The sequence below is a fragment of the Pteronotus mesoamericanus genome, unplaced genomic scaffold (genome assembly GCF_021234165.1).
Source record: "Pteronotus mesoamericanus isolate MK-2021 breed Mesoamerican mustached bat unplaced genomic scaffold, CSHL_Meso_final contig_94, whole genome shotgun sequence".
Lineage (NCBI taxonomy): Eukaryota > Metazoa > Chordata > Mammalia > Chiroptera > Mormoopidae > Pteronotus > Pteronotus mesoamericanus.
In genome coordinates, this window is record NW_026555285.1 from 31,885,196 (window position 1) to 31,911,124 (window position 25,929).

The 25,929-nt window shown below is 37.6% G+C and overlaps 1 protein-coding gene across 1 annotated transcript in view; it reads left to right on the plus strand.

The window, feature by feature from the left end:
• Positions 1–25,929, plus strand: part of SCEL (sciellin) — an 86,097-nt gene that overhangs the window by 58,912 nt on the left and 1,256 nt on the right. The window contains exons 20-28 of the mRNA XM_054586703.1: positions 722–786; positions 4,573–4,632; positions 4,776–4,835; positions 4,977–5,033; positions 12,445–12,507; positions 17,099–17,170; positions 19,671–19,745; positions 22,991–23,099; positions 25,333–25,435. Of these exons, the coding sequence (XP_054442678.1) occupies positions 722–786; positions 4,573–4,632; positions 4,776–4,835; positions 4,977–5,033; positions 12,445–12,507; positions 17,099–17,170; positions 19,671–19,745; positions 22,991–23,099; positions 25,333–25,435 (664 nt within the window). The remainder of the gene's footprint in view (positions 1–721; positions 787–4,572; positions 4,633–4,775; positions 4,836–4,976; positions 5,034–12,444; positions 12,508–17,098; positions 17,171–19,670; positions 19,746–22,990; positions 23,100–25,332; positions 25,436–25,929) is intronic.

Here is a 25,929-nt window from a genome sequence, read left to right on the forward strand (position 1 = left end):
GTATAATTATTTCTTGAGAAATTCATTTTGACATGAAACAGCAAACTAGCTTGTTACTGTAAATTTCTAGTTAATAAATATTAAGTTTATAAAACTGAATAAATTAAAGAACATTGGCTTTCTACTCCTTTACAAACCCAAGAATTAATTTTTAAATGACTCCTAAGAAAACTGGCAACATAACATTCTTATACTTGATTAAAATATTTTTGCCTGACATTGAATTTGGTCCTGTCTTTTTGAGAAGACCCATTATACCCTGGGGCATAAGTTAAGAAAAACAGGCCAGAGCAGCTCCAAGCTACCTTTCAATTCTTGTGAAGATAAATAATGTTGGTGAAAAGCACTCTGCAAATGTAAGGAATCATTATGAATGGAGAGAGGAAGGAGCATGGGGTTTGGGATCCAGTTGCCATGGTTTCAACCCTGGCTCACTCTTGGTCACTTCCTAGGTACCTGGCCCCAAGGAGTGTCTTCTCTGAAGTTCAATTTCTTTTTTTATTAAGAGGGGTGGGGGGTGGGGAGGGATGCTAGTATACATCTTTATTAGGTTGTTTTGAGGATTTTAAACAAATAACTAGTGTATATAAAGTAGAAACAATAAATTTATCATTTTTTATCCAGGATTTCATTGACTGATTCAAGTGTCAAAAGAAAAAAATGCCAGTTATGAAATTTACTGATTTCCAGCTGAATTTGACCTTTTATTTTATTTTGTTTTAGCAGTGAACAAGGTCTTGATGAACTTATTAATCCAAACTGCAAAGCTGTCAAAAACATGGCTGGGTAAGAGAAAGATGTTTTTCTTTCTTTTTTTCTTGTTTTTGGAGGTATGGGGTGTGGGATGTCTGTTTCTTTTTAACTGAGCACAATATGAGTATAAATGACAGAATCATTCTATTTACAAATTCAATATAAATCTTTTAAAAGCAGCACAATTTGTATACGTCCCTGGAAATTTAGATGATCTATTTGTTAATAACAAGAAAGAAAGACAGCTGAAAAAAATGCATGGTGGTGGCTTCACTTTTTTCAGCCTCAGGTAAAGCAATTGAAGAGAGTGACTGTGGTAGGAACGTAACTAGTCTATGTGCTGTTTGTTTTGTAGAACTGCCATAAATACCTTTGTCTCTCAAATTGACTAAAATTATTAATAATAATTTTTAAAAGGTCTAGACATTTCCTTAGATTCACCAGCAAATATCATTCACCTTATTTTTGAAGAGAATTTTCGGGTAGTTAGTGAAAATTTTATGAGGTTCAGTGTTTTTTAGATAGTTTGCTGCTCCCAGCAAAGTTATAGACCTAAATTTTGATAATTCTTTAAGTAATATCTGTACGATAATGAAATTCACTTTTTGTGTCTGATTACATGAAGATTTTTATATTATTATATACTACTATTTTATATATTATATATATAGACAATGGTTTCATAATTTTTTGTCTTGATAAAAACACATAAAAATTGCAAAATTTTAGAGGTGGAATGAAGGAACCTCAGGAAACTCATAGGCCAGTTGGTTTGAACAATTTGAAAATCTTGGTTTCAGCTGAACCTAGTCAATTTACAGAAGAGGAATTCAGGAAGGTTAGTTTATTTGACCAGGATCACAGATAAAAACTCGTGGAAGACTGATAGTAGTTCTGTGATCTGTTAGGCAGTGAATAATTGCTGAGCACCTACTGGGCTTGAAGAGTACAAGTAGGTATCATGAGTAGCACACTAGATATAATTAGAGACTGTGGATGCCAAAAAGAGAATTCAGCAGACAAACTGAATCCTATTAACAGATGGCAATTATCATAGATTAAAGCTAATTATGTACCAGGGGCACAGAGATGTTATTCCAAGACAATAATAGGTTGTCAATTTAATATATTACATTTTGGAATACTCATGTGCTGCTTGCTGGATATGGACTGGATTGTTAGGATGTTGCATTTAAAAGAAAAAGAGGCATTGACTAGGTAGTTTAATGAACATGACAAGCCGTAAATTTCAGATTCATGGATTCTTAGGAATAGATGTTAGAGATAGGAAGAGCCTTAGAGATGATCCAATCCAATGTCCTCATTTTACGGATGAGAGTACTGAGGCCAGGGGCAAAAATCTGTCTTCTGTGAATTCTTCTAATTTCCAGCCTAACTCCCAGCTCAGTTCCCATTCTTCAAACCTCAGCGTGCAGACTTTAGTCTTAAAATAAGTGAAAGTTAATTGAGAACCTCGGGGACATAGAGGGGGCTCTAAAGCTAGGATTGTTGCTCTTGCCATGGGACAGCCAAAGGTGTCTTTCTTTGCTTTATAGGGTCACTTGAATGATCACTTCATAGATGACAATGGCACAAATGTACATTTTACAGCTTTTAAACTACATGGAAATAATAATACCTAAATATTCTAATGTATCCCGTAAAGCAAAATAAATGCAAGCCGTAACTTAAGTAGAAAATATGTTATGTTTTCCCAGATAAAATGTAGATGTAAGGGACCTGTGTTTGTAGGGACCCAGGGACCAAAAAGAAAAATCTGTAAATTTGTTGTTTTCAATTTATTGAGATGAGTTGCATGATGCTCTCAATCAAGGCAATTCAGGACTGTTACTGAGATCCCTGTTTAATAACACACGTGTTGTCTTTTTGGAACTAGTGATAGAACATAGCATACACTTATGTTTTCCAAGTCAGTGTTTCTCAAACTGCGGGTTGCAGTCCATCAAAGTATTTTGTAATTAATTTAGTGAGTGGTATTTTTCCCAGTTAAATAAAATGGATTAAATAGAGTAGAAAATGAACGTTTTTCTTATGTTGCAAGGGTATTACTTCATGAAGGTTATGTTTTATTGTGTGTGTATATGTGTCTGTATGAAAAAAAGAGTATTGGGCTGTGGTGTAAATTATATTTGTTAATAGGATTTATAAAACAATTGTTTAAATATCATTGTTCTAGATAGTTGGATAAATCAAATTTTCTATGTTCAGCAGAACAGTTAAAATGGAAGTTGTCATGTTTGTGGTTAATTTTATATTTTGAAAGATTGTGGCTTTTGAACATGAACAATGAACAAGTTTCATTGTTTGTATTTTTTCTTCTAATATGTGAAATTAACCTAATTTTAAAGATTGCTATCTTTCAGGCACAGGTTAGCTTTATGACAGGTTTTGCAATCAATTTATGTAAGGAAATTATATTTTGGATAGTGTTCATATATTAATCATCCTTTAAAAAAAAGATTTTATTTATTTATACAGAGAGGGGAAGGAAGGGAGAAAGAGAAGGAGGGAAACATCAATGTGCGAGAAACATCGATCGGGTTGCCACCCGTGCACACCCCAGCTGGGGACAAACCTGAAACCCAGGCCTGTGCCCTGACTGAGAAGCGAACTGACAGCCGTTTGCTTTGCCGAACGACACCCAGCCAACTGAGCCACACCAGCCAGGGCTAGTCATTCTTTTAACAGTATTTGTAGATACCAGTTGATTATCTTTGAGAATATTACTACTCAAGACAAGTCAAACAGTGGAAATTCAGTGAGGGGCCATCTGTCTACCGCAGGGACCTGAGAAAGATGACGAAGGGATCACACTGAGAGAATCCGTGGGCTGGGTGGGAAGCACATCCTACCGAAAGGGTTCGGGCTGCGGGAGGGAAATGCAGACCTTTCTCAGACTTTTTTCATGATTAACTTCTAAGTAGGTCTCCTTCGGTTTCTAACCTTGCGTCAATGTTTTTAACGAGTAAAAGATATTTTATTTTTATATGATTAAAAAGGGTTGTGGGAGGGAACATGGTACAGGCAGGTTGCTGTCCAAGACGGCACTAGAAGCAGATGTTATTTGTCCTGTGATTTCTTGACATGGGAGGCTATTGTATTTCTTTGAATAAATATTAAAATGGGGTTTAGAGGAACACTTGGAGAAATCACAACTTCCCAGCCCTTAAAATAAGGCCGTATACTGAGGCAGTGAATGATAGCAAAGCATGTAAAAGGAAACATTGTTCTGTGACTGGGAAAAGATACTGGTAAGACTTCAAATAGGAACCAGACATTTTCAGAGTATGTAACTAAATTGACCATGAACAACTGAGTTTAATTTGGCTTTTCAGTCATCAAAGAGGGAAGAAAACTAAATTTTGATGGATGGCTGGAACTCACTTTTGCCAAACCATATGTTAAGTGTAATCCCAATTTTAGAACTTATTATTAACTATATTTAGTTAGTGAATATCATTTTTAAAACAACAAGGATATTAGAATCAGTTTGTATCTTCATCAAGTTAAAACATTTCAGAGTGAAGAGTTCTTAATCACAACTTTTGCTGTGAACAATTAATCAGTGAGAGCTGGTAATGTGCTCTGACAGCACAGCATGTGAAATCAGAGGATTCTCCTTCCGATTCACCATCGTTCACCCTCCCCTGGATTGGTAAAAACCTTTTTTCAAGGATATTCTATGCAAAATCAGTACAGCTCAAACTAAATGATAAGATAGCCGATCCTTCCTATTTTCAACCAACTTAAACCCTTCTTATCGCTAACCTAGCTGTTTTAATTTTTTTCCACTTAAAGGAATCAAGATCTTGACAAGCTCATCAAAGTGAATCCTGAAACTCTCACCAACAACCGACGGTAATAGAACTCTGTTAATTTTTGTGCTTTAGTCAGGAAGACTACTTTGTTTTATTAGTACTCTAAGAAGATTTATAACTGGAATAATATTATCAAAAGAACCTTATAATTAATCGGCAACCTATTTATTTTTCTATTTAAAGAAACCAGGATCTCGATAACCTCATCAAAGTGAACCCTGCAGCGATCAGAAGCAATCAGAGGTAACCACATAAAAGCAGTCATTTCATGTTTTCATCTGTCTGTTGTCCCTGGGTGGAGTGGGTTTATAATGTTTCTTTGTTGAACTAGCACCACCAAAAATCCTATCACTAATCCGAACTTATTTTCTTCTCTTTGAATAGCCAAGACTTGGACAAGCTTATAAAAGTGAAACCTTCAGCTCTCAGGAACACAGAACGGTTAAGTGACTTTGCCTAACTATCTTGACATGTTCTCAAGGTTCTAGCTTAGGCATTTTCTTTCTTTTCTCTTTCCTTTTCTTCTCCTTTCCTTTCTTGAGGTCTTTGATTATTCATTAGTGTCAAGTGGGTGCACATTTGTAACCCACGTGTCTCCTGTTCAGCTAGGAAACATGTTGCACTCTTCTGGAATCAATTGTTTGATTTTAGACTCAGTTCTGTACTTTGTATTTACACTAAAACAACTTAGTGTTTATTGTCTTTAGAAAATAGAGTGTCTGGACTGAAATGAAAAATGAGTGAAATTAAATAAGAAAAGATAGTTTGGAGAAGCTGAACCAAACTTAAGATTTACATAAATACCTATAGAGATTGGAAAGGAGATTCAAGATTTTCAAAATTACAGATCAATAGCTAGTCTAGGCTCACAAAAAAATGACAGCATGTTTTAGCATTGGACTTCCATTTCAGTTTGGGAAATATCTTATAATGCACTATCTTTGTGTCATACCACTCACTTAAAGGCTTTATTAATAGTTAATAGTGCACCGGAGTGCATTTCATTAGAAATCCAAATTGGTCTACTGACTTGAAATTTTATCATGAGAAATATATAGATAGGAATCATAGTCTCAATATCCTGTGGTAAAGAAAGCAAATTAACATAGAAAAGTGCTTCAAATCCACTGGGAAAAAGAGGACAGGGCATATAGTCACTGATTTAGCTCTTATGTCTCCAATTATTTTCTACAGCAATGCCTTATTTTACTTCCTCTGTTTGTATGTTTTTCTCATGTTTTGGGGTTTCTGAAGCAGGAAGGTACAAAGGCAGTTGTCACTTGGAGAACAGCATTTATTAAGCACCTATGATGTGATTGGCAATTCATATACATTTAATCTTCATGACAACCCCATGATAAATATATTCATCCATCCAACTTTTTAAAAGAGGAAACTATAGCTCAAAGATATGAAATAACCTTTTCAAGAAAGAAAACACACCCTGGATTTAAACTCAAGCCATTCTGGTGTCACTACCTACAAGAAAAACAGAGGTTCTGTGGCTAAAACAGCTCAGACTTTCCTTTTCTTTTAATTCTTCATACTCTTTACAATCCTTTCCCTTCCAATCCCTCTCCTTCCTCTTCAGTTAAAGGACTACAATTAGAAACATTGATTCCAGAAAATTATTGTTAAAATGAGAGGGAGGAGAGAAAATACTTGTCTCACAGAGGTTTTCTAATAGCTGAAATACCAGCAGACTTTGGGTGTCATCCCTGCCATTGGTAATTGCATGGAAATATCTTTGTTAAGTAGAACCGTTTCTTCATAGTGAGCTGGTTGAGGCAGATTTTCTTTATTAGTAACATGGAGGCTCCCAGCCACGTTGGGAGTGATTAGGTTTGATAATCGCATGTGGCTACTGTAGCAAACTCTTCCCTTAGTGGACAGTCCCATAACATGCCCTCTTTGTCTCTATCTCCCCCTCCCTCCCCAGCTCTCCCTCACCCGCTCCGTCCAACTTTCTACTCGTTCCCTCCCTCCCTTTAGCGAGTGTACTGTGTTGACAGACAATGGTAACTTTCTCATAAGAGCTTTGCCTTTTGTTTATTAGAAGATTATTAGAAGCTAATTTCATAAAAATACTCTTTGCATTTCAGCAGCTCCTAATAAAATATCTATAAAAAGAGGACATTCTCCTTATACAGATGGGATTTCTCTTTAAAATTTTTTTTAAAATATTGGCCATGAGGTTGTTTTAGATGGCACCTTGATCCACAAATGTAATCTAAGTGATATCTGATGATTCTTCAGTATTTGCATCAGATTTGACAATAATCTGCCCAGATGTTCAAGCATTATCCCAGAACAGGCAAGCAAGAAAGGCTAAGCTGCCTATTTGAAAAAACGTGACTTCATTCAATTGGTTCAGCCACCTATATCCATAGTGTATCTACGCTGACTGCTTGATTTTAGTGGGTAAAGAGAAGGGTATTTTAAAGGGCCTCTCAGTGGGAATAACAGCCACAAGGAACTTTTACATCCAATTCAATGTGACATGAACACTGATTATTTAATAGTGTAACAGCAGTGAATCAGAGCGCTTTTATGTGATTTTGCTGACGTTTCTAACAGCTGTATATTTAATTCAGAATTAGGGGGCGGCATAAACTTAAGTCATGGATCAGAATGTGAGCAGGTGTCCCTGGGCTCCTTCTAGGAACACAACAACCTGAACAAATGCAGATGTGCATGGAATTTTCATTTATTCAGGGAGAAACTGCCTGCCTTTCAGCAGTGACAGTTTCAGATCTTCATGAACTAAGAGATATTAAAGAGAGAGATTCAATTATTTGTAGCCTATAAACTGCTGCTCCCAAATGAAGGTTGAAAAGCATCTAGTGACATTTAAGCCTTTGCATTTAAAAAAGCATTCTGCATCTGAAATAGAAAAAATAAAATAAAATAAAACCTCTGAACTATTGGTAGTATTACATTGAATGCTTCCAGCTTTTGAAGGGTTTCCTATTTGCTGCAACATATCTCCAAGTTTTTACTATTTCAATGAGTCCCTTCCTGTTGCATTTTTAAAAATATTTCTGTTCCAGGCAGAAAGCTTGAGGGTGGGGGAGAGGGTGACATTGATTCTTTCCATTGCTTCATCTCCCATAATCAATAGGTCACTTTGTATTCTTCTAAGTACCTCAGGAACTGAGACACTTCATCATCGCCACTACGACTAGAGTCTAGATTACTGGGCAGACGCCTAACTTCCTTCCTCTGCTGCCTGTCTTACCTTCTATCTTCCCTGCCTGTTGTACCTTCTATCCTCCATTCCTTTTACCACACTGTAGTGCGGTCTTTCTAAAACACCAGTCTGATCCCATCATCCTCTTGATGAAACCCTTCGGCACCTTCTCATTGCCACTGGATGACAGCCGTACTCCTTGACCTGGTTCCAAAACCCATGCCCCCCCAATCCTACCTCCACAGGCCTTCTCACCACATCCTCTATTAGATTCTACAGACACACCCCAACTTAGGCCCACTCCTCCCACCTCCTTCCTCGCTGTTGTGTGGGTAACTTCTACTCATCCATTAGGTCTCAAGCTGAGCATCTGTTTCTCAGGCTTTGGAAAGCCCCACCCCCACCCCACCTACCACATCTGCATCAGGTCCTTCTAAATTGTTCTCAAGTTTTCTACGCTTTCTGTCCCATAGCATTTGTCTCTTAGAGGGAATGATTATTTAATTATCTCTTTTACTACAGGATTTTTAATGTCTTGTTCACTTCTTTATCTTCAGTGCAAAGCACTATGAGTGGCTTATATTAAAGGCTTAATAAGTACTCTGAATTAAAGGCTATATTTTAAACTAATCAAGGCCCTATAATAGTCCACCTAGATAAAGTCTATTGCTTTCCAGCTCTAACGTTCTGAGACCCTTAAATGAAACCAAAATGCAGAAATCGGCTGTCTCCAGAGTAGTCTCCTTGAGCCAACGACTGTCTACTGCTCATGGCAAAATCTCAGTGAACCATGGCGAAGTAGAGCCATTAACATTCTTGGTCACATCTTATATTTAAAATACCTAAATTTTTCAACTTCCTTATGGACCTGTTCATTTCTTCAATATATAGTCTTTAAGACATCCTCATTGAAAAGGATTATAAATAAATATAAGCTGGGCCCACTCGGCTATGTCAATAGGCTGAATAATTAGTTACCTCCCTGTACTCTGCACTCCTTTCAAAGACACATACTCCTTTTGAACTAAAGTTAAAGCCAAGATTTTGTTCTTGGCATAAAAGAAGTATGATAGTAAAATTTTTATATGGACACTCTTAATTTTGCAAATGTGCTTGATACTATGCAGAAGCAATTTAAGTAAGCTGTAGTGAGAACATATTGAGGCTTTTAATAAATACCTCCCACACCTTCATGAGAGATGAAGAACAGTTGGGAGTAAGCTGGTAACTTTCTTTCATACAATGCTTATCCTAGGAAAAGTCATATAATGACAATAATTAAAGGGAGTCAAATATGTGGTGACTCAAGGAGAATAGACTTTGGATAGTGAATACACAATGCAATATACAGATGATGAATTATAGAATTGTACACTTGAAACTTATGTTATTAACTAATATCACCCCAATAAATTTAATTTAAAAAAGAGACAATAATACCTTGGTCCAAAAAAATTTCTATATTTTCCCTTAATCTGCTCTGTAAAGCAGTGTTGTATTCCTTAAAGAGACAGTAAAAAATAAATTACATGACAACACAGATAAATGCTTATATTCAAATGCGTTCTATGACCCTATGCACATCTCATATTTTCTCCCAAACATTTTAAAATCTACATAAAGAAAAGCATTTTAGTTGCCATGGTTAACAAAATTTCTTTTTAGCATTTCTCATGTATCCACAGAGAAATGATGATTTTTCTTAGCATTAATTCCAGCTGCTCATAAACTATAAAATTATAAAGTCTTCCTTCCACTGCAACTGCCACAGGAAGGGTTTGGAATCAAGCCTTTGCTCCACCCTGAAGCATTTGGCTGGGCTTCTATTAAAATCTCTTTTCACACTTTGACTCACAGCTCTTCATCTTCTACTACAGTGTAAAAGATATGATGCAATAGATGTGGTCTTAATTAAAAACTGAAATTTATTTTACATCCTTCAGCTTGGGAAGTTTATGGGCAATCTGAACTTCTTTTTATTGGATCTTCAAGTGCTCATGACATTAGTCAGAGTGAACAACCAAAGCAAATATACATTTTGTTCTTTGCATAATCTGGAACTTTTTATTTTGCTTTAAATATTACTAAAGACTATGCAGAATTAAATCTTATAATCCGACCTACAAAAGTTGATTATGTGACACTATTTATTAAAAACAACAAAAATTCTATGAAACCACCAATAATATGGTTTATCTGATGATTTGCTCTTAGACCACTTTGGGAGTGTGCATCTTTGAAGGCATGCATAGGTTCCAATTTTGAGTTATCTACCTATGTAGTTGTTACATGTGTAAGAGCGCCATTTCTTCTCTCTCCTCAAGTTCAAACCATTTTCTATTCTCCTTCACCATAGCTAGAATCCAAAAAGCCTGGGGCAGGGGGAAGAATCAGGGAAGCGGCAGTTGAGGGGGTAGGAATAGACAGAGCAAAGATGCAGCAGCCAGGCTTGAAAAATGTCAGAAGAAGTGAGGATGTCCACCATCAAGCCGAGAAACTAAACGTAATCATGTTGTGAGGGCAGAAGCAGATCTATATTAGTTTGCTAGGGCTGCTGTAACCAGAGCCACAGACTAGGTGGCTTAAAGCGGAAGTTTATTTTCTCCCAGTTCTGGAGGTTAGAAGTCCAAGATCAAGATGTGAGTAGAGTAGGTTCCTTGTGAAAGCCGTGAGGAAGGGATCTGTTATAGAGCTCTCTCCTTGGCTTGTAGAGGGCTGTCTTCACCCTGTGTCTTCACTTTGTCTTCCACCTGTATGTGTCTGAGTCTAAACTTGCTCTTCTTACAAGGATACCAGTCACATTGGATTAGGGCCCATCCTAATACCACATTTGGCCTTGATTATCTCTGTAAAGACCCTATCTCCAAATAAAGTCACATACTGACACATGTCATTAGGACTTCAACATATGAATGTGGTGGTAGTGGTAGGTGGGAGGCACAATTCAACTTCTAACAACATTCAAAAAAAGGAAAGAAATGTGTTCAAGTCAAGGATGAAGTACATCAGGTTCTGGGCGGGTGACACAAGTGGAAGTGAAATGTCCATCACTGGCCTTTTCTCTGTGGTCATGGTGCACACTGCGTGCCCATATGTGGGTGGAGCTAACTGACTAAAGGTTCAGGATCTAATATTTTTCCCTTAGGGCTCCTTTGATGTCTTTCCCAGAGCTAGGTAAGATAATAATAAATTTCCCCCAGAGAAGGAGAAAAGGATAATTTAAATTAATTTAGTTTAATTTCCACAAGTATTTTTTGGAGCAATTACTATGTGCAGGGTGATGGTAAGACATGGTCATGTGTCTCTACTCTCAAGTGGTTTTGAAAAAATGGCACTCCATCCATCCAAGGTTAGCACTAGAATGCTGACTACTTGCAGACTTAGCAACTATCAGAGATTTAAATGTTATAAAAAAGAATACTAAATCTTATTCCACACATAAGAGAATTTTTAATATTATTTTTCATCCTTATCAATACTAATTTTGTGAGTGAGAGGTCCTACATTGGTTCTATGTAAAAAGAACCTTATTTAAACCTACTATTCAGGCTCAGAAAGGAGATTTAGAAAAACTGAAGTTAATTCTAAAGATGTGAAAAGTTAGGGCAGAAAGAAAAATGAAATGGTAGCCCCTCAAAACTTTGGAGTCAATAACGCCCTCTGCGATATCACTACACTTCTATTAACTACGATTTATTTATGCTTATCCAGTCCACCTACAATTGTAGTCATTGTGTCCACAAAACTTATTGACATAAAGTCATTTATTCTCACTGAAAACTTATACATTTAGATATTAATATCCTTGTTTACAAAAGGAAGCTTAGAAATGTTGTCAAACTTGCCCAAGGAAAGTAAGGGAATAGATAGCCTCATTCTGACTGTTAAACATGCTCCTAGCCAACATGGTTCATGACAGTCTTTTTTCCAAACTCATGAAAAAAAATCAAGAACTACCAGTGTTATAGCAAAGATATGCTGTAAATAACTAATATATAAACAACATACCAGAGGATATTTATTGTATCTTATGAAAGGGTGTCAAGTCATAAACATAGCCCAAGATTTAAGAATCTAATTGTCCCATTTATCCTTTACATTATGAATTATTAATTCAAATTTTGGGTTGATTTTTTTCATGTTTCTGTAATCCAAAAAGCTGGAATGAAATCTCTAATTAAATATCCAAGAACTGATTTCAGATGGACAGGTGGCTCAGCCTCAAATCTTGACTCTCTTACAAATTAGTTAATTGACCTTGGAAAATTCACTTAGCTTTTCTGAGCCCCAGATGCCGTCCTGCAAGATTTTGTGAGATCTGAATGAGATAATCCCCATGGAAACACACAATTAGTACTTTGTGACACAAAGTAGCACTCACTGAGTATTAGCTGAATGTGAATATTAATGGTTTCTTTCAGACCAGATTTCTCAAACCTTCCAAAAATTAGTTCTTTCTCTCTCAACATCATGCTCTCATGCTTCAGCTGAGTAGATCAGTAGCTCAATGTCTGATTTTCAGTGACCCATTTCCTTATACCACAATGCCTATGTCCAAGATTAGGTACTGATTTTAAAGTTTTTATTCTATTCTTTTTTAATTTCCTAAAATAATATCATAACTAAAAGTACACATATGTAATTTTTATTTTTTTCCTATAGACACCAGGACCTGGAAAATGTAATTGAAGTAAATTCTAATGTGTCTAAAAATAAGAATGGAAGGTAAGGCTTATTATAATTTACTTTCATTTTATGGATTCCATATAAGCCTGCATAAATTATGTAAACTTGGAGTATTTTCTGAGGAATTAAACTACAGTGTGGTATTTAAATATAAATACTATCTCAATAAAAAAAAATCCCAATGTACGGGGCGTTTAAATAGCTGATATAGAAGAAACTTAACAAATTCAAATTCTGTTAAAATTTCTCACTAAAAGCCTGCTTTTCTATTGCTTAGTGTAAAAGACATCATGGAAATTCAAATTTCTGCACTTGTTCTGTGAAGACTTATTTTTACCGACTGTTGCTTGGTATGTTTTCAGTGGTGCAGAAAGCAGCCTGAGAATATCTTCCTTGGATGCCTAGTGCTAAAATGACACACAGGTTCATCACAGTCACAAAATAGGAACTAATTGTGAAATGTTTTTACACCACACAGTATGATGGCTTCCATTTCTCACACACAGTATTTGGCCTCAATTCTTATACCTATGTATTCTGACTACAGAAAGGAAAGTTCACTTGACTCTCAAAATGAGTAACAGAAAAAACTGAAGATCAAAGAGTAAAAGAAATGGCCAGGTTAGTAAATTAGAGCTGTGGAATGAACCGAAGTGTTTTGGCATCAAGCTCTCTGTATATTTTTCTACAGTAGTTATTTTTATATACTTAACATATGTAAACCTCACAGTTTTCTAGAAGTACACATATATTAACCCCTCATAGGACACATATGATACAACCCCTGAGCCCAGGAAGCTGCTAATCTACTTTCTATCTCCATGAATTGATGCCTGCTGGGTATTTCATACAAATGGAATCATACAGTATGTGGTCCTTTGCGATGGGCCTCTTTTACTTAACATAATGTTTTCCAAGATACATCCATATTGTACTAGTGTACTAGTATTTCATTTCTTTTTATTGCCAAATAATATTCCACTGTATGTGTATACAGCATTTTGTTTATGTATTCATCAAAAGGACATTTGAGTTGTTTCTACTATTGGACTGTAATTCACTATTGTGGACAATGCTGCTATAAACATATGTATATAAGTTTTTCTATATAAGTGTCCTTTCATTTATCTTGGGTATATACCTAGGAGTAGGATTGCTGGATTGTATAGAAACTCTGTATTTAGCAATTTGAAGAACTGACAGACTATTTACCAAATCAGCAGTACCATTTGATATTCTCATTAACGGTGTATGAGGGTTGCCAGATAGGTAAATTTTCAAGCTGAGATTCCACTGCAGGAAACATTTTCTCAAGTGTAATTCCATTTGGAGTCTGTGAGACCCAACACAATGTTTGGGTTTATATTTTATAGAGTTGTTATTTAATTAAGAAACAAAACTATGACCCACTAATGAGAACGTACAATTCCTCAATTTGTTTCAGTGAAGGATAACTTAACAATAAAGCTGTCAAGGGAAAAGCATTGTGAGTCGTGAGTTCTCTTTTATGAACATTATTCAAGGCCTTTGAGAGGGATGATTTGGCAGAGATCCCCCATTGCACTGGCTCCCAGACTTCAGTGAACATGAGCATCACCCACTGGTCCAGGGACCACGCTGGGAGAACCTGTACCATTTGAGGGAGATGTCAGAATGCCCGACATCTAGGATGGTGCTTCTCAACTTCGACATGCATGTCAGACTCGCTGGAGAGGTTTAGAGGAATCCCAGTGTCCACACTGTTCCTCAAACTAATTAGATCAGTAACGTCTTAAAAAGCACTACAGGTTATTTCATGGGTTGTCCTAGTATTGTCTAGCTATTATCATGGTTCTGAATAATTAAAAAAAAAATAGTGTTACCACTTAATGGCATCAAGATAGAATTTCCTTTGTAAAATCTATCACCATCTCATGGGAAAAAACATGCTTGGAAACTATCACACGATGATTACGTGGAAGTGGCATCCCGATTTGGATTCTGGAAGTGAGAAAGGACGTCAATGGGAAAATGAATGAAATACGAATAAACTCCAGAGTTTAGTTAAATTATTGTACCGATGTTAATTCCTCAGTTTTGCCAAATGTACCACGGGTATGTAAGACATTAGCACTAGGAGAAGCCGGGTGGGGGCTACTTGGGGATTCCTAGTACCATCTGTGTAGTTTTTCTATACATTTAAAATTATTCCAAAATAAGAAGTCCACTTTAAAAAATCTGTCCTCTCCCTAGCCTAGTTGAGAAGCAAAATCCATCAGTTTGTTGTTCTTCATTTCGAATTTATTTATTAACATTTGGTTTTTATTCATAATTATAACAATTAAATCTTTCATGAAGACATTGTCATTAATCTCATAAACCCAACTAAGAAATGCTACTTTTATTAGTCTGGTCAGGCTACTATAGCAAAATACCCCAGACTGGGTGATGTAAACCACAGAAATTTATTTTCTCACAGTTCTGGAGGCTGAAGTCCATGATCAAGGTGCTGGCAGGGTTGGGTTCTGGTGAAGCCTCACCTCTTGGCTTGCAGATGGCCACCTTCCCCTTGTGTCCTTGGGCGGCCTTCCCTCCGTATACGCACACACATAGCAGGAGATGTCTGACGTCTCTTCCTCTTCTTGTAGGGACACCAGTCCCATGGGTTTAAGGCTCCATCTACCCTTAGGACCTCACCTGACCTTTATTGTCTCCATATAGGCCCTGTCTCCAAATCACACTGGGGGTTAGGGCTTCCACATTTGAATTTGGGGGATACAGTTCAGTTCATAACATTACTATTTGCAAATTATTTTTCTCTTCTATCTGCAGTTTTTACAAACAAGTGTTATTTGATTTTATGTTGTTAAGGACCATGCAAACACATTTCAAACTCACTGACAAACTGTCCTTTAAAATTATTTCTTAAAATTGGATTTTGTATTATACATATCTTTACTTGAATATTTCCAAACAACTCCTAGCTAGGTTTATTATTGCTGGAATGACATATTTTAATAATCACATTAGAAAACTTTCTAATGATATTAATTCTACTTTCTCATTACTTAGTATCATTTTCATTCTCATTAGTTAGTATCATGTATGTTCTGTGAAGCATCTGTCTTAAAACTAGAAGATGATCTTCCATATGCCAGAGATGATAGTATGTGAATAATTATTTTCCTCTCCTTTAAGGGCTTTTTGGAAATAGGAGGAACAGCCCATTTACCAATGATAAGGCATGATTAAGATCTAAATTTTCCTTTTGGTTTTCATGTGTCTTCCATATTAGAGTTTACTAACATGAAAGAGGAAAAGGAGCTAAAGCTTTTGTTAGTCCTGCATTAGAAATTTTCTGTTTCTAGGAAAAAGCAAATATCCCTATACTTTGTTAAGCATAGTGACGTTTTGGGAGTAGCAGAAATCTAGGTCAAAGTTCTTCTGCAATCTTCAAAGTATTGCTTCCCATTAAAAATGAAATGAAAACTGGAATTTCTCCAAGCAACCCCTGGATAATTTTCATTAAATTGATAAACTCCCAGATATACTATACATGAAAAGCTTTCTAAAATGGCACTGCTGCTGTGAAAATGGAACTGGAACCAATTTCAGACGGTTCCTGCCCTTAATAAAAAATCTACCCCAGCGTTAGATAATGTGTTGCGTGACTAAAGATGAGTCTGAGGGGATGGCAGTGGCCGCTGTGAGGAAGGAAAATAGCTCACGCACTCTCTGTGCATATCTGTGGAGAAACCAGACGTACATAGAGAGGCTCATGTTACTGGAACAGAATTTTAATAAAATAAAAAAATTCTAAGTGGCTTTGATTTTAAGTGCCAAATATTTGTTCGCTTTCTCAGGCAAGATGGCCAAGTCAATGGACCCACCGGTGCTCTAAACAATCAGTCCGCCAGAAACGCTGCCCATTCTTTCGAAGCCAGGAGGAATTTCAGGTAGTACCGTGGTCTCTTACAAAACAAATGAGAGGGCTTTTCTCCTTCTGTTTTTAATAAACTTTATATATACAACCTGAAACAACCTGACCCTTGTTTTGAAATGCAGAGATTTCTCATTTTATTAGTGGCTGAACAGGCTTACACAAACGGTGTTAAGTTAGCAACTTGGTCATTGGTTAGCTGTGACATCTAGACAAGAAAGTGTAAAATTTGATTTTCCCTTAAAAAGCCTGTATATTTTTTAAAAATTACTGTGACATTGGCATGGACATTCTTTAGGAAGTTTTAAAAGTTTCATTCAATCAGATGTTATGTTAGTTACGGTCCATTTTGGTTGGAGTCTTGTGGGGCCAGGATGGTCGGGAAATGTGAATGGGACATCGAGGAAACAGACCCTAACACATATCACACAAATATTCAGAGTCATCCTCTTGCTTTGCAACAGATTTAGTGAGTGGCCACGTTTTATAATGGCATTCTCGAAATGGGCCAGTCCAGCTGTAGGTAGGGACGAAATGAGAGTCCTAAGAAAATTATGCAGAAATTAGTTAATATCACTTTAATGTTTGTATTTCAAAGGCTATAGTTTAGAAGTAACATAGCATTTTTGCATTGGATTGAATCATAGCCTCGTTATTTTAATTATTCTCGTAAACAAACTCTAAGCATAAAATAAAATGGTTTTTCCCCAGCTCCAACGCTGACCCCAGGCCTGCGGGGCCGCAGGATACTGTTGTGTACACGAGGACGTATGTGGAGAACAGGTACTGGCAATTCCTTCAAAGCGTTGGGCTATGCTGCTTGTTTTGAAATGATGTATGTTTAAGAAGAAATGGTATTATTTTAGAGTATGCTTGCTGTTTTCAAATAGAAGGCCATTTAGAGTATGTCGGATTCTAGGTACATAATTATTTATAATGTTTCCAATATTAAGTAGTTGTCAAATAATCATTAAAATGTCACTGAATGGACTAAATAATATTTTAATATAGCACATGAATACATAATAGGGGGGCCATTTGAAAATTTTCATATAGTTTATGGAAGAATGTGACTATATGTTTACAATTAGCTTTATAAAATCACACAAAAATGTCTATGCTAATTTGGAGTTGCACTTCAATTGAATGGTTCCGTCCACCATTATTTACCTCTTATCTGAAATAAGCGGTATAACTTTTGGTAGATATACTCTGGCCCAAATTACAGGAATTGATGTCCCACAAAATCTCCTGGTTATGTGATGTTGAGGGAAATGTCAACCAAGGTCAGAGATGGACAATCCATTTGATTTTCAAGGAGAATAAAAACAAGAATTAGTCCAATTATGGGGTAATGTAATGGTAGGGCATGCAAATGCGATACAGGTGACACATGTTAATCAGAGCCTGTTTTTCGGACACACCAAACACACAGCTACACATGAGTCAGTTCCATCTGAGTGACATCCAGAATCAGCTGAGTGACTCCTACCCTCAGCATACCCTGCACAGTAATGATTGAGGAAATGCATCAAAATTGGCAGGAAAGGCTGAAACACACTTTTGCCATAAACCCCACCCCAAGCACATCACCTTACAATCAGGAGGGAACCCCAAACTCCCAGACTCTCCCCGAAGGGCAAAGGGTTTGGATCACACATCTACTGCCCCAACTTTTGTGGCTGCTACACAAGGGACGGGCCCACAAGGTACAGCGCCCGCCTCTGATAGCCAGCGGGGCTCAGCATTCAGGAGCCTCACAGAAATGAAAAGAAAAAAAAAATTTTAAAGAAAGAGAGAGAAGAAGAAAGAAAAAGACAAAGAGACCAAAGAGCAGAGCCTCTGTGAGGGCTCCAGGGGATGGGGCTCCAGGAAATGCAGTAAATTCCGTGTCAGAAGGCAAGCGACCCCCCCCCCCGACAAAAAAAGGTTTGTCAACCTCACACATCATTTATCTTGTAAAATACACCCCCCAGAATTGATTTTTCTGCTTAACCCTGTGCTCCCTAAACAGAGGCCCAAGAATCAGACTTAGGGTTGAGTCTTTGTCATTTACTGACCCTGTGGCCCTGGCAAAGCTCCTTAACCTCTTCAAGTCTCAGTTTCCTCATGAGAAAAACAAAAACAAAAACGGGAGTAATGATATATATGTCGTGCATACATATGTGCAAACTCTTATTTAGCATTGTGGATTATATGTTCCGTAAAGTAGATTCTATTTCTGACAGCAGTCTGCCTACGGGCAGTTTGGAGGGAAAGATATTTCTCATTAAAAAAAACAAAACAAAACCCCAAGGGAGGGCTGTGGAGTTATCACTCACACTATGAAATCATAGGAACATATTGCGTCCAATCCTGATATGCTCACAGGTAGCATATGTACTTGGGAAGCAATTATGGGCAGCCAGTTGGTTAGTGCGTTACAGATTTCATTTGTCTCCAGGAAAGAGTGGCCTTTACAAACTGGAGCAATCTGGGAAATGGAACAAAGAAAAACTTCTTAAAATTTCACTTTTGTGTGTGTGTGTGCTTTCATGCTAACCTAATCTTTCTTGGATGTTTCCAAGTAAAAATAAAAAATTTTACAGCTTTGTGTAAAAGTATAAGAGTCTCTAGTTCTCCATGTGAATGCTGCGTATGTACATGTGTTTGCACTGGCTCTTGCTTTATGCATTTCCTTTATGTTAGACTATGTGTAGCTTTCCTTTGGTAAATAAATGAGGGAGGTACAAGCATGAATTTCATTAAAAAATGGCATCCCTTGCTGCGCGCCCTTGCCTCGTTCCCTATTTACTTACGTGGATATGTCAGCTTATATGAACTTGGAGGTGGCTTGTGTATCATGTTTTCTCCAGATTCTTTTTAAAAAAAGGTATCTCCCTGGCCAGTGTTGCTCAGTTGTTTGGAACATCATCCTATAACCCTATAACCGAAAGGTTGTGCGTTCAATTCCTGGTCAGGGGATATGCATAGGTTGCAGGTATAATCTAGATCCCCGATCAGGGCATGTACGGGAGGGAACCAGTCAAAGCCTCTCTCTTGTATCGATGTTTCTCTCTCTCCCTTTCTCTCTCCATTCTTCTCTCTCTAAAACAATGCAAAAATGTCCTCAGGTGAGGGTCAAAAAAAAAAAAAAAGTGTATCAGTATATTGTCCTGGCTTGTAACATCACTAAGAATATAATAATAAGGCCGTACGAAGAGGTGTGTATGCAGGTATATGCGAGGACATTAATACTAGGGAAACAGCCCAGTTCTCACATGTCCGTATGTGTTGTTTCTAGTAAATCACCAAAGGATGGCTACCAGGAGGATGTCTCTCGAAAATACATACAAACTGTTTATTCGACTTCAGATAGGTGAGTATGTCTATATTTCCATACATAAAAGTCTGTATACACACACTTGTATGTACATTTTATATGTATATATTCTTTTTTGTCCATTGTACTTGGAGATGGTGCTACTGATGGTGATTGTTGTATACAGGGTGATGCAAAAGTAGGTTATAGTTGTGTGTACATGAAACAGAGTTTATTCTTGTATTATTAGTTATTAATCACTGTATTATTTTCCATATGAACAACTGTAAACCTACTTTTGCCCCACCCTGTAAGTGTATGAAGTACAATAACCTCTGCATCCAGGAACTTGCTCCTTGGCTTCCAGGCTCTTGCTAATGTGCTTTATTCCAGCACAGCTTTCTGTGCCTTACAGCTGCCTCCCAGGCCCGGCCCCCTGCTGTGGCCGATTCCCCGGGGTCCCCAGAACTGCCGCATTTATCAGAGTCTAGGTTGCATTGCGTCACCAGACTGTGCCCTTCGACCCTCCCTCGTGGTGATTCCCCGAAGCCATCTCGCCTTACAAACAGCTGCGTGGATGCGCAGCTCCTACCCACTCTGGGCCCACACTCCATTCCCAGGAGGGCGTCCCAGTGAGTATCAGTTCTGTGCTGGGAAGCTGACCCCAGGCTCTTGCTGTTGGTGATCATCTTTTACCCTTTACTGTTCAGTGAGGCAAATAGATGACACTTGTGTGTGCGGCCCCAGATTTCCAATGGAGGAAATGAAAATAAATGATCAGCATTTCATCCCAACCACTGGGAACCAGCTGTAATGCAAATGTCTGATATTCTACGGATGGTGTTTCTCTATAGAAGGAGGTAGAAATAAGGCTCACTGGGGGTAAAAACATACTTCACTTTTTTGCACAACCTCAATTTGTAATGCAGTGACACTAAGGAGATACTCAATAAACGTTTTCTGAAAAAAATGAACCTATGTTCTGTTTGCTAAGGGAAACATGGATAAACCAGACATCAAAATTATATCCTCTTTCTGTCACTTTTGTAAAATCTTGCCTGTTACCAATGCACTCTGAGTGTCTGGCCTTTAAGTTATTGTTCTTTGAGGAGTGAAGTCATCTACACATGCATGGAATACAAATACTGTCCAGGTAACCAAATACCAGAGCTGGATTCTTCATAATACTTCAGAAAGGTCTTTGACTAATAGCATTTTAACAAGGATAACACCAACATCAGAGCTTTTCCTGAGCTCATATTTTTACTGTTAGCTTAAGGAAGGAAAACATTCTCCATACAAGTATTGCTCTTAATATGAAGAATTTCAGTCCTCTTCTTCAAGATGGCCCTTGAAATTTTTCTTCGTCATCAGAGCAGAAGTCAATTTTCTATTAAGACCAGTCGGTCCACAACTTCTTCTGTTGATTGTTGTGTGAGAGGAGCCTTGTCCCCACAGCTCTTATCTAAGCACCCTAATCCCATTTAAGTGGCTTCCCACTTTACAGGATAAAGACAGACTCCGCTGCACATTATGTGTGGGCCTTCAGCACCTGCTCCTGCACACTGCCTACTGTGTAATCACTCCAGACACCCTCACTGCGGCACTTCCGTCCCACCTGCTCACTCCGCCCGGAATCCCCCATCACGGCCCTCCCCACCGCACGGAGTTCACCTTGAGAGCTCCTTCACGCTCGGCTGTAACTCACGGGACACTTCCGGCCAGCCTCTCCTGCCTTCGCCGCAGGGATGAGTGGCTCCCTGGGCTGTGCTCTGCTGACTCTTTCCACGTGTCTATAAAATGCTTCCGCCATCTAATCACACACCTGGCTACCCAAGTGGACAGGAAGCTTCTCATTGGAGGACAACGTCTCACTTTTCTTTACATTCCCAGCTCCTAGCTCGTTGCCTCTGGAATGGAATGACAGAGAGTGCCTGTTTTCTACTCTTGAAATACTTGCCTGGGACATTCAGAGAGAGAGAGAGAGAGAGAGAGAGTATGAATAAGCCATAGGAAAATATTTGGCAGGAGTAATAAGCCAGTAGCTATAGAGTGAGGTGGGAGAGGAAAATTTTATTTACATCCATGAGGGTTAGGAGGAGGTTACTAGAATGACTGAATGTGTAAAACCTGACAGCATTACCTTCTCCGATCCCTCTCCTCTCCGGCTTCTTCTTCCTCCTCCCTTCCATTTCTGTCCCCCCTCAAGCCTCTAGTCCGGGGCCGGACAAGAGGATCATGGTTCCTGGGCTGACTCATTTATTTCAACAAAGTGAGCCCAGTAGGCCCCCTGGCCAGGCCCAAAGGTAGCACAGCGACTCTGGGGCCCTGCTGCCTTTCGTCGAACCCTGCCTCTGCTACACACTAGCTGCATGGCAGGCACCCTTCTGCGCCTCAGCTTCCTCTTCTGTAAAATGATGATAGAAGCAGTAGCATCTGCTTCTCAGCAATATTGTGAAGGATAAATGAGTTTTATAGAAGCAAAATGCATGGAAAATATACTGTACATATTAAGCATATTAGCATTGGGTGTTTTTATTTCACCACCCCATTATGCACCAACTCTGGAAATTTCAGGGCTGCACGCCAGCACCCTGAAACTAGTGAAGTCCTGAAAGCGCCACTTAAGACCGTCCCAAGACCTTCCAAATGGAAAAAGTATCACATAGTTATTGGCCTTTCCTAAGGCTCTGGTGTGACCCGCGGTCTTCTAGACTTGCTGTTTAAATATCTGTAGTTCATTTATTATTGAATATTATTTTTCCAAAGTAAATAATAAAGCTCTTTTTCCTTCATCAGATTTGTCATATCATATTGGGGAGTATAAATTTTGTCATAAAAGGTAGCCCAGCATGTTGGTGACTTTAGACCCTAGATTCTCGAATGGATTTCTATTTTTGTCCTAGTGCATGTTTTGAGAGTTAAGATTTTATATTACTCTACAGTATATTTTTTCTGTGATATATGTAAATTAATAATTCAAAACCCTCTTTGGATTTCGAGGGGTACTCATGAATGAGCTCAATGAAGAAACTGTAATTATCTTTGCCCTGCCCAGCTGCACTTTTGATTGCTAATGAATTAATAATTTGAGACTTTCTTTTATGTTAATTCTTTGGTATTATTTTGAGGTAACTAGAAGAATCAATTCTATCACTAGAATAAGTAAATCCCAAACTTTCCTTGATTTTTACACAGTTTCCTAAAATATCAACAAAATTAACATACTTCCACATGACTCTGTGGTGAATCTGTCTTTTGAATGGTGGCAAATTTATTTTTAATTGCTTGCATCTCGATAGGTCTGTCATTGAAAGAGACATGTGCACTTACTGCAGAAAACCCCTGGGCACAAACACTAAAATGATTTTAGATGAATTACAAATTTGCTGCCACTCCACTTGCTTCAAGGTAAGGGCGTGTTTATTGTATTTAACTAAATGTAAAACTGCATAATGATTGGAATAAAAATAACTATTTAATGAAATACATGAAGCAAAGTTAAAGCTTTCAGAAACACTCTCATCCACATTAATAATGCACCACTTAAATATCTCTCGGAGTTCTGCAGCCAGACCTCAAAGGTTTATAATTACCAGTTTGGCTTTAGGCTTTGTGTTGATTACTTACACATTTATTCCTCTTAATCAAGAGATTTAAACCTATAAAAAGATAAAGCCTTGTTTTCTTTACAAACACTTTTACAACATTTTAATAAATCGTGCATTACATAAAATATACAGAGTCAGTCAGAAGTAATGCCTGCTTGAGTATGGTTGGTAGGGTAATAATATGGATGTAATAATTTATAGTTTTAGTTTGAATATTTCACCTAAAATGTCATACGGTGTGCTTGGGTGTGATATTGTGATATCACAGAATTACATGCTGATGATTTTGTAATAAAAGATTTTGTAATTAAACAAAGGGGATTTTTTTGTGCCACTACCTGTATAATGGAGTCTAAAGAGGGGAAAAAATGGTCGAGAAGAGAGCTAGCAGCTCCTTATATCATGGAGTAAGGACTGATAGGCTTAAAAATGGTTGAAACTCAGTCTACTTAGTATGGTTACAACAAAGCACACATGGTAGAATGCTTCACAGTTTATGTTTTCGTATTTCACACCTTTTACTTCCATAATAATACTGGGTAGGTCAACATTATAGTTTTGTTGTAACTGGTGAGCCGGTTACAACAACTGAACCGGGAATCTGAAGAAGATCTGAGTTAGAGTTCTGACTCTGCCACTAACTGTGGCTGTGTGACTTTTGGAACAGTCACCTAAAATTAGCTTGGCCTCAGTAAATGAGAAAGCTGACTAGACAAATAGTTCTCAACTGTGGCTGTATGTTATTATAATTGCCTGGGTAGGCTGGGAGAAAAATAGAGTGCTTCGGACCAGCGCTAATTAAATCAAGAATCTCAGAGGTGATTCCTGAGCATTGGTATTTTTAAAATCTCCTTAGATCAATGTAATTGGCAGCCAATTTGAGAACTACTTTTCTCAATCTATGGGTTCTTTCTATGCTGACATTCTATGATTGATGGGAATTATCTAATTCAGTCACCTTGCTGTAATACTTTTGCAGCACATGGCTTCTCCTCCAATTTTCTTCAGACAGTGATACATAGCAATCAGAAACATAATGCCTCACTTTGAGCAAAAAAAATCTAATTTAGTCCATAATATATAAAATATTATATAAAATATATTCTGAAAATTCTATAATTAATTACGAGGAAATAAAATTTCATTTTGGTTATTAAAATTTACTCAATATAAAAAGATTATAGTTCTTTATTTAAAATTAGTATGCAGAAAACTTTTTAAAACAAAGAAACTATCCTGGTTATTTCTTTTGATAAATATGAATAATTTCCATTTATTGTATTTTGGATGATTTACAAAATACTGCTAAGAATAAAAATGTCCCCACACTCCTAGAAAAAGGTGGATTATTGTATAGCCATGATAATAGAGAACCGGCTGGATTGGTTTCAGCATGTCAAATTGTGCAATGGCCATTTGCTTCAATGAGCTTGCCTCTGAAAGCCAACCATTCAGTGACAGCCTCACGCTTGAAAGTCAGCCAACAGACAGTGGATTTGCTCCCATAAACACAGGTTTAAAGCAAATGTCAGCCCTGTCCTGCCTCCTAACCAACACAACTCAAAACAAGATTTCCTGTGTACCCTACATAAGATCAGAAATCAGTTTTGCTTAACGTTTGCTCAATGTCCAGGGCGCATGCCTGGGCATCCCAGGCCACCTGAAGCAAGCAAACCGTGAACAGCCTTAGTGTTTCTGTTTGAGATATCAAGTGGTGAACTCGTCCTCGGCATGGCCAGTTTTTGAAAACATACCTATCCTATAGCGGGTTAAGTAGAAACTTCAGTGGAAGATATGCCCTGAAATGCACACCTGTATAGTAGAGAGATGCTGTGAGAATATATTTGAAAAGCTCTGCATGTGGATTATAGACAGGTACCTTCTCCCTGTCCCCATGGATTCCCATGAGGCTTTGTCTGACTATTAACATGGAGACTAGTACCTAAGGAATAGAAAGGGCTTACTATCATGTTATGCTAAGAATCTAGACTTTATCTGTAATGTAAACTCTGTATGTTGTCTTTTCCCTTTAGTGTGAAATATGCAAACAGTCTTTGGAAAACCTGAAGGCAGGAGACAGTATTTGGATTTATAAACAGACAATACACTGCGAACCTTGTTACTCTAAAGTTGTGGGTAAGTGTTAAGCTATGCAAGAAACTATTCCTTTTGCTAATATTAATGAGCATTTAAATTGTTGAACGATTTCAATTTAGCAAAAATATTTTATTAATTATATTTTGTTAAATTCAGCTGCAGACAGTATGGTAGTATTTTGTCTTTTTCTTTTTTAAGATTTTATTTATTTATTTTTACAGAGCAGAAGGGAGGGAGAAAGAGAGAGAAACATCAGTGTGTGGTTACCTCTCATGTATCCCCTACTGGGGACCTGGCCTGCAGCCCAGGCGTGTGCCCCGACTGTGAGTCAAACTGGCAGCCCATTGGTTCACAGGCCCCCGCTCAATCCACTGAGCCACACCACCCAGGGCTGGTAGTATTTTGTCTTATGGTATAAAATCAGTAAACATTTATATTTTTTTCTGATATCAGATCAGACATAGATACAACTAAACAAGGCGGTTGTTTAATATAGAAATTTTTCCATTTTTTTCCTAAACAAAATAGATCAT